General features: G+C 45.0%; 1 protein-coding gene across 1 annotated transcript in view; it reads right to left on the bottom strand.

Moving 5' to 3' along the window:
• Positions 1 to 8,787, bottom strand: part of MS4A7 (membrane spanning 4-domains A7) — a 15,121-nt gene extending 6,334 nt beyond the window's left edge. The window contains 6 exon segments of the mRNA XM_060175743.1: positions 769 to 862; positions 864 to 961; positions 6,143 to 6,180; positions 6,183 to 6,198; positions 6,999 to 7,133; positions 8,761 to 8,787. Coding sequence (XP_060031726.1) covers positions 769 to 862; positions 864 to 961; positions 6,143 to 6,180; positions 6,183 to 6,198; positions 6,999 to 7,133; positions 8,761 to 8,787 — 408 coding nt within the window.
• Between the last annotated feature and the right edge of the window lie 1,249 nt (positions 8,788 to 10,036).

Genomic DNA, 10,036 nt, shown 5'->3' with positions numbered 1-10,036 from the left:
GATCCGGGTTCGAGCCCCTGGCTCCCCACCTGCAAGGAAGTCGCTTAACAGGCGGTGAAGCAGGTCTGCAGGTGTCTGTCTTTCTCTCCCTCTCTCTGCCTTCCCCTCCTCTCTCCATTTCCCTCTGTCCTATCCAACAACGACAATATCAATAACAACAACAATAATAACTACAGCAATAAAACAAGGGCAAAAAAGGGGAATAAATAAATAACTATAAAAAACTTAAAAAGAAAGAAGGAGAAAGAGAGAGGGGGCAAGTGGTGGCGCACCTGGTTAAGCACACATATCACAGTGCACAAGGACCCAGGTTCAAGCCCCTGGTTCCCGCCCGCAGGGGGAAAGCTTCACGCATGGCGAAGCAGGGCTGCAGGTGTCTCTCCCTCTCTCTCACCCTCCTCTCTAAATTTCTGTCTCTATCCAATAATAAGTAAAATTAAAAACAATTTCATTGGCAAAAAGAAATGTTTATATAAAAGAGAGAGGGAAAGAGAGACACTGTGACAATGCTTCACCGCTCACAAAACCCTCCCCAGCCCCTTCCAGCAGGCGGGGACTGGGGGCTCAAACCTGAATCTTTGCACACTGCCACATGCACGATGACCCAGGTGTGCCACCACCTGACCCCACCACCAAAGACTTTTGTGTCTCTGCCCCCCAGTCATTCAGACCAATGAGGACAACCAGAGACTTATGAATACAGACTGTCTAGGGTGAGGGAGAACTGGGAACCTCCCAGGACAGGACTGGAAACTGGGAACTACTGACCCTTAGGCTAAAGCCCACCAGGAAGCACTCCTCGCCCTGGTAGATGCCATAGTAGTATGTCATGTAAGGCAGCGAGGAGAGGTGGCCGGGTTCTCTCTCTCACCCCCAGGGCTCTCAGGCTGTCAGCTAGGAAGCCAATGCCTGTGGTAGCGGCCACAGTGCTCACGGAGTTTGCTGTCAGACTGCTCATGGCCTGGGGGAGAGACAGAGAGAGAAAGAGAAACACAGAGAGAGAGTCGCTTTATTAAAAGTAACATTTATATGAATATTCTTTCCGAGATCAGACGAGATCGGGCGTGTTCAGGGTGGTATGGCCGTAGACTTATATGAATATTGTTAACTGCAAGCCCCATTGATTTGATCTGGGGCCCATATTCAGCACAGGGGCCTGTGTAACCTCTGCATCCCTGTAGGTCTGAGCTCATATTCTGTGGTCACAGCTAGGAACATTCTAGGCTGCACTCATTGCAGGACCCATCTTTCTTGAGTGGCAGAGTACGTTGACCCAATCTCCCTTTGGAGAATGGGGCAGTCCCAACCAATGCTGACCTACACTGAGGGCAAGGTCCTATAGGGGCCAACAAGTGGTCCACTATATTGTTCCTGAGGGAGATGACCAGTGACAGTGGAGAGAGGGGATACTTTTCCCATATTTGGGAGCTACTGTCTTCTCTGACCAAGTTTTCTAGTCCTATTTCCAACTCTGACACCATCTCCCCAGATAATACCTTTAGCCTACCTGCATGTCAGCTGTCAGACTCAGGGAAAAATTAGTAGTCATGGGTCCCTTGGAATATATCCAAAATAGACCTACTAGCCTTTTCCAAAATGGAGACCCCAAATCTCATCTGATACACTCTTACCTTTAGATTCCTCATTATTAAACAATTTCTTCTGCTTTATATCTTAATGCTTTTTCAGTCACCAAGTTGCAGATGCTACCATGATGCTAGCCTGACTTTACTGGACAGACGACCTCACCCGATATGCCCTAGAACCCCACCTCTCCAGACCCCTGTCCCACTAGAGAAAGACAGAAACAGGCTGGGAGCATGGATCGACCTGCCAATACCCGTGTCCAGAGGAGAAGCAATTACAGACGCCAGACCGGCCACATTCTGTACCCCATAATGATCCTGGGTCCATGCTCCCAGAGGGATAAAGAATAGGAAAGATTCCAATGGAGAAATGGGTATGGAACTCTGGTAGTGGACCCTCTGATCCTACAGTCTTGCCAATCATTATTAAATCAATAAATGTTATTGGATAAAGACAGATCTTGAGAGGGGGAGGAGGAGATAGAGGAGACAGACACTTGCAGCACTGCTTCACCATTTGTGAAGCTTCCCCTCTGCAGGTGGGGACCAGGGGCTTGAACCTGGGTCCTTGCACACTGGAGTGTGTACATTTAACCAGGTGCACCACTGCTTGGCCAGAGAGAATCAGGTTTAGGAGTCTGCATGCCCACCTGCTATCCTGCTCTCTGCTCTGTGCTTCCCCAGACTCCCCCCCACCCCCCGCTGACCTGCACTGCCTATATAATTTTTTCTGTTAGTTTTTGTTTACTTAAAATTGTGATGAATGAATTAGCAATGCCTTGTAAGACTATCAGATGACAGAGTTAGAGTTCCGCACTACATCCACCACCAACGTTCTGTAGTACCCCCACCCACACAGTTACCACCACAGTTCTTATAGAATGTTAAGAGATTATTATTTTTTCCTTCTAATTAATTTTAAAATTCTAAAATTTTAACATTTTCTTCAGATCACACATGCCATATTGTTTCCTCTGTTTTCCCCTGAACATTTTGAGTCTTATAGCTTACCTCGACAATTCCTAATGTATAGTTTTCTTTTCCCTCCTTCTTTCCCTGTTTCTTCTTGTTTTTCTCTCCCTTTTACTCCTTCCTTCTTGTTTTAGTTTTGTGGTCTAGGGAATGAATAGAGGATCTTTCATATTTGTGATATCACTGCTGAGTGACCTCCAGAGGCAAATATTTTATTATTTATTTACAGAGACTGTACCACTCCTACTACCCAGGAATGTGTACCACTGGCACTGCCCATGATCCGTGATGCTCTCATGTGGAGCTGGGGCTTGAACCCAGGGCTTTGTGTACTGCACTGCCTTTTGTTCACCTCTCTACCCCTCCTCCTCACTGTGCAAGAAATCCCAGTGAAGAAAAACAGCATGAAACTGCCATCTTTCTGTGGTCGTCTCAATAAGCCCAAGGTCAGAATTCAGTGGGGCTGGTTCTGGGAAGAGGTGACATACATCCCCAGCCTGCTGGTGCATCAGAGCAGGGCACACCAGCCTGAGAACTTGGGGAGTCACACCTGAGACTGACCTGCTCATCTTCCACATTTTTTATTTTCAAATTGCCACCAGGATTATTGCTGGGGCTCTGAGCCTACACTATGAATCCACTTCTCCTGGTGGTCACTTTTCCTTTTTTAAAAATTTTTTGTTTCCCTCCACCCATCCTTTTTAAAAAATATATTTATTTTCCCTTTTGTTGCCCTTGTTTTTCATTGTTGTTGTAGTTATTATTGTTGTTCTTATTGTACAGGACAGAGAAAAATGTAGAGAGGAGGGGAAGACAGAGAAGGGGAGAGAAAGATAGACACCTGCAGACCTGTTTCACCACCTGTGAAGGGACTACCTTACAGGTGAGGAGCCGGGGGCTTGAACAGGGATCCGTACGCCAGTCCTTGAGCTTTGTGCCATGTGCATTTAACCCGCTGAGCTACCGCCCGACTCCTTCCTTCCTTCCTCTCTTCCTTCCTTCCTATTATTCTTGATAAGACAAAGACTATATAGAGGAAGAAATAAAGATATACACCTTCAGACATGATTCACTGTTCCTGAAGCTTCTCCCCTTCAGGTATGGAGCTGGGGCTCAAATCCAGTCCTTGAACATAGTAATATGTGTACTTAACCAAATGTGCCTCTACCTGGCCCACTTCCTTTTTTTTTTTTTAGTGGATAGGACAGAGAGAAATTAAGAGAGGAGGGGAAGATAGAGAGGGAAAAATAGAGACACCTGCAGACCTGCTTCACCGCTTTGAAGTGACCCCCCCTGCAACTGGGGAGCCAGGAGCTTGAACCTGGATCCTTGTGCCGGTCCTTATACTTTATACTACATGTGCTTAACGGGGTATGCCACTGCCCCCCACCCCTGTTCCACATTTTCTTTTATTTCTTTTTTTAGTATTTATTTTCTTTTGTTTCCCTTGTTTTATTGTTGTAGTTATTACTGTTGTTGTCATTGTTGGATAGGACAGAGAGAAATGGAGAGAGGAGAGGAAGACAGAGAGGGGGAGAGAAAGACAGACACCTGCAGACCTGCTTCACCGCCTGTGAAGCGACTCCCCAGCAGGTGGGGAGCCGGGGCTTGAATCGGGATCCTCATGCCGGTCATTGCCCTATGCGCCACCTGTGCTTAACCCGCTGTGTTGCCACCCGACTCCCCCTGTTCCACATTTTCTAAATTAAAAAATTAACAAAAACCTGAAGCATGGAGTTGAGGAAGCTTTCTTAAGCACACAGAAGGGTCAATGAGTGACAGAGTTGAGACAGGAGGGCAGGCTTCCTGATTCCAAGTCCGGAACTCTGACCTCCACCCAGGACTGTAAATTCTTCAGACCTTTGTGAATGGTTGTGAGGGGTCAGACCTTAACTTCAAACCTCAGAAGCGAATGCCAGATTGGTACAGCATTTTAGGTGAACTCACCCATGTCTAATCAGACCCTGGGTCTTCTGGAGTCAGGATGTGGCTTTTCCCTGAGTCCTCTCTGTGGGGGAAAGGTGTCTATGGGGAAGGATCAAAGACCTTAGCTGCTTTCTCCTCCACCTCCACCTCTAGCCCTGACCTTTGAGAGTAGAGTGGCTACACATGGCCAATTCCTTGTTTCTGAAGAGATAGAAGAGGTAGTCCCAGAATCTCAGCCCACACAACACCTCTGCCCTTGGCTGTTACATTTAGGGAGACTGATCCATTGTGAGGTACTTTATTCAAAATAAGTAAGTAAATAAAGAGCTCTAGGCTTTAGTAGGTATGGTTTGCTATACTCTTCACAGTCATGATGCCAAGATAGGAACAACTGATGGTATAATCTATCTTTTTTTTTTATTTTATTTATTTATTCCCTTTTGTTGCCCTTGTTGTTTTATTGTTGTAGTTATTATTGTTGTTGTCGTTGTTAGACAGGACAGAGAGAAATGGAGAGAGGAGGGGAAGACAGAGAGGAGGAGAGAAAGACAGACACCTGCAGACCTGCTTCACCGCCTGTGAAGCGACTCCCCTGCAGGTGGGGAGCCGGGGCTCGAACCGGGATCCTTATGCCGGTCCCTGTGCTTTGCGCCACCTGCGCTTAGCCTGCTGCGCTACCACCCGACTCCCGGTATAATCTATCTTTCTCTCTCACTTTCTTTCTTTCTTTCTTTCTTTCTTTCTTTCTTTCTTTCTTTCTTTCTTTCTTTCTTTCTTTCTCTCTTTCTCTCTTCCTCTCTTCCTCTCTTCCTCTCTGTCTTTCTTCCTTCCTTTCTTTCTTTTGCCTCCAGGGTTATCACTGGGGCGAATCCACTGCTCCTGGAGGCTATTTTTCCCATTTTGTTGCCCTTGTTGTAGTTATTATTGTTGTCATAGCTGTTGTTGCTGTTGGATAGGACAGAGAGAGATCGATAGAGGAGGGGAAGACAGAGGGGGAGAGAAAGACAGACATCTGCAGACCTGCTTCATTGCTTGCAAAATGACCCCCTGCAGGTGGGGAGCTGGGGGCTGGAACTGGAATCCTTACACCGGCCCTTGAGGGCTGGAGACTATTCCCCCCCCTTTTTTTGCCCTTGTTGTTTTATCATTGTTATGGTTATTATTGTTGTTGTTATTGATGCCGTTGTTGGGTAGGACAGAGAGAAATCAAGAGAGGAGGGGAAGACAGAGGGAGAGAGAAAGATAGACACCTGCAAACCTGTGTTACCTCCTGTGAAGTAACTCTCCTGCAGGTAGGGAGCCAGGGGCTCGAACCGGGATCCCTCCGCCAATTCTTGGGCTTTGTGCCATATGCACTTAACCTGCTGTGCTACTGCCCGACCACCGATGGTATACTTTTAAACTTCCTCTGTTTAAGGAGCTGGGGTAAACCTCTACCCAGCTAGGAATTTGACACCAGAACTCCATTTCTGTAGGAGAAAGAACACTGATTCAGCAGGCCAGGTATTGGGGCTCTGCTGCTTCTGCCAGTGCCCTGGGGGTGAAAATTTGAATTCTTTCACCTGTTCTCAGCCTTGTCACCCTAAAATGTCCACTGTAACTTTTGAACTATGTCCTTTGATCTCTCCCAGCTGACATAGGAAGAATGTCATACTTACATAGGGTTTAGTTGCTTTTCTTCCAGAGATAATTGAGGGGATCCACTAATGGCAAACTGCTCGGGAAACAGAAAGGGTCAAGTTTAGTTACTGGGATATGTGAGTGTCTTGTCATTGTTCATCACTCAGTTCAATCAGAGATGCAGAACTTTCAGGGAGATAAAATTGTCGGACTGGGCGGGTGGTCAGGCGGTAGCGCAGCGGGTTAAGCGCACACGTGGTGCAAAGCACAAGGACTGAAGTAAGGATTCCGGTTTGAGGCGCCGGCTCCCCACCTGCAGGGGAGTCGCTTCACAGGTGGTGAAGCAGGTCTGCAGGTGTCTTATCTTTCTCTCCCCCTCTCTGTCTTCCCCACCTCTCTCCATTTCTCTCTGTCCTATCCAACAACAACAACAACAGCAACAACAACAAGAATAATAACTACAACAACAATGAAAAACAAGGGTAACGAAAAGGGAAAATAAATAAATATTTAAAAAATTTTAATAAAAAAATTAAAAAAGAAAAAACAATAAAGGTTCCACCTTTTTAGAAGGATGCTCTGAGATCAGGTAAGCGATGCTGTAAGATCTGCCCATTGTATCACCTTCCTCTCTTCTCCTGCCTCCTGCCCACCTAGTCACCCCTCAAGCTGCTTGCTCACACAAGAGGGTGACTAAGACCCTCTGGTGCTCTCCTCAGTTGGAAACAACAGCTATGGGATGGCAACAGAATGAAAATCTGAGGTCTTCTGACTTTGTTGGGAAGAAAGTCTTTTTCTGCCTTCCTGACTCTGGGGATTGAGCTACCATCCATAACTGGTCCCCAGTTACCATTCACAAAACAGTTCCCTTCTTGAAGACTCCAGTCTACTTACACATAGAGCTCCTATGAATGGGTACCCAGAAGTCCAAATGGTAGAAATTTCTGTGTTGAAGTGAGGAGGAGTGGGAGCAGAGACCAGCATGGCCCCCAGACTTATGATCAGCAGGCAACATAGGATCTGGATAGTCTAGGAGAGACAGGAGAGAGAATTCTAGAGCACACTCCAAACAGAAATGGCTACTTGCATGCACACAGTGGCTTATACGGTATATAAAAATAGACACATTTTATAGACACAGGAAATAGACAGTGTGTCCAGTTTAGGGGGAATGTGTTACTCAAACCAATACACAGTCTGAGAAAAAGCTATGTGAAAATTGTTTTTAGGATGGTGGCACAGTTGGTAGGTAGGGTGTGTACACATTACCATGTGCAAAGACCCTTGGTAGGGTTCACAGAAATCATAGATAGGAACAAATGGAAACTTGAAAAAGCTCAAATGAACGACCTTACTGCACACGTTAAGGACTTAGAGGAAGAGGGAAAAAGGAACCCTAAAGCAACAAGAAGGACAGAAATCACTAAAATTAGAACAGAAATAAAAAACATCAAAAAAATAATACAAAAGATCAATGAAGCCAAATGTTTGTTGGTTCTTTGAAAAATTAAACAAGATTGACAAACCCCTAGCCAGAGTCACTAAAAAAAAAAAAAAAAAAGGGAGAAGACTCTAATTAATAGGATTGTAAATGATAGAGGAGATACCACAGCTGACACCACAGAAATCCAGAAAATCATGCGAAACTTCTATGAAGAACTATACGCCACCAAGCTAGAGAATCTGGAAGAAATGGAAGAATTCCTAGAAACATATGCCCTTCCAAAACCTAACCAAGAAAAACCACAAAACCTAAATACACCAATCACAGACAAAGAAATCGAAACAGTTATTAAGAATCTCCCCAACAACAAAAGTCCTGGACCAGATGGCTTCACAAAGGAATTCTACAAAACCTTCAGGAAACAGCTAATACCTATACTTCTAAAGCTTTTCCACCAGATCGAAGAAACAGGAACACTCCCTTCCACCTTCTATGAAGCCAATATAACCCTGATACCAAAAGCAGACAGGGACACAACAAAAAAAGAAAACTACAGACCACTATCTCTGATGAACATAGATGCCAACATATTAAACAAGATCCTGGCCAACCGGATGCAGCAGTATATCGAAAAGATTGTTCATCACGACCAAGTGGAAACTTGAAATCAACTGGTTGAACTTCATTTTCTCTCCGGGGCCCTGAGGATAAGGAAGGTTAAGTGGTTTGTAGGAAGGTCATAGTTGTCTGTCTCCTGAATTCCCACTGTTGTTTTGCCATCAGACGGAGAAAGTGACCATGGCAATCAGTGGCTTTTAAGAACAGCACAGAGCCAAGGGAGGAAATGCCATCTGAGTGTTAGGAGATAGTTTGGCATCTGAACTCTTTTTTGAGCACGTGACTTGAGTTTCAGGTTGACTATCCCTGAGAATTTGTAAGGGCTGTCAGTCTCCTGGGCCGGGGTAGGAGAAAGGGGAATGTTACTGCTTGAAAAGCTTGTTAGTGAAGCTGACGGCTCTCCACTGGGGCACATAAGGTCAAAGCTCCCCAAGATCAAAGTGAAAATGGTCAGCTGTCAGGAATCATTGGTGGCAGGATCTGTGCGTCCTGGGGCATTTAACAGTCTAGAGATGTTTGGTAACTGGCATTAAGTGGGTGAAGGCCAGTGGTGCTGCTGAACAGCTTGGCATCCACCGAACTGCGCACAGTTACCTGACGTCCAATGCCAACAGAGTCCATCTTGAGAAACTCTGACTGATAGAGGGCAGAGGGGAAAAATGCATAGATAGCGCACTGTCTGGATTTGAAAAAGGTGAATTTCCTTGGCCCTGAGATAGCATCTTAACAGTGAGTATAAATGAATCGCAGTTGCTTTGGTAGCTCAGATACAAGAAGCTCTTTGTAATTCATTGCTATTTTATAAGCCGGAGAACAGTTACAAGACCCCAAGGGAGGAACAGTCTCATCTATGAGATCATCTTGTTTCAAGAAGGTGAATGTGGAGACCAGAAGATAGTTCACCCAGTAAAGCATACACCTTTACCATGCGTGGGTACCCAAGTTCAGTCCCCAGCACCACATAGGAGTGGCGTAGATTACACCAGGGGAAGATCTATGCTTGGGAAAGTGGTGTTGTGGTGTCTCTCCTTTGTCTGAGATAAAGAGAATGGAAAAAAAAGTGTTGCCATCCTGTGAACAAAACTATGTGGTAGATATCTTTCACCTACCTAGATATTTCACTAAGCCCAATCACTTCCAGTTCTATCCATGGTGTTCTGAAGAACATGCCATCTTTTAAAATTGCAGAGTAGTATTCTACTGAATATATGCCCCATCCCTTCTTTCTCCAGTCATCTGTCAATGGGCTCATATGTGGAAAACAGAGAATTGAAACGCATGAACTTGCAAATAATAATAATAATAATAAACCAACTTCTCTGTGAGGATTAGAGGTCACAAAACTTTGGTGCTAGGTGTACAGTCACTACCCTGTAGTCTTCTAATCTTGTAAATCATTATTCCGTCACTGATAAAAACATTTTGAAGTGCTGGCTAGGGGCAGGAGCAGTGGGATTTGTAATGCACAAAGCCTCAGCACTTGAGGAACTAAAAACAGAAACAGAAAAATAGAAAAATGAATGTGGGGCTGAAGAGGACCCCACAAATAGTGGAGTGGTATTTTGATTTCTTTCTCACTAAAAAAAATGGTGCTTTGGGTAGATGCGGGGGCTGACATCTGCAGGCTGCAAGAGCCGTGGCCTTGGAAAGGGCCACAAGTCCCACCACACCATTGGCTGTTCTTGCCGTGCAGCTTGGAGAAGGCGCAGTACTCTCCAGCTCCACTGTTACTGCTAATTAGTACTGTTTGTAAAAAAAAAAAAAAAAAAAAAAAAAAAAAAAAAAAAAAGCAAAAAAACAAACAACAAACTTACCTAATAAACAATTTAGGACAGTAAAAAAAAAAAAAAAAAAAAGGTTACTCGCTTAG

The sequence above is a fragment of the Erinaceus europaeus genome, chromosome 17 (assembly GCF_950295315.1).
Source record: "Erinaceus europaeus chromosome 17, mEriEur2.1, whole genome shotgun sequence".
Taxonomy (NCBI): Eukaryota; Metazoa; Chordata; class Mammalia; order Eulipotyphla; family Erinaceidae; genus Erinaceus; species Erinaceus europaeus.
The sequence above is the reverse complement of the archived record's forward strand: the minus strand, read 5'-3'. Positions and strand labels throughout refer to the sequence as shown.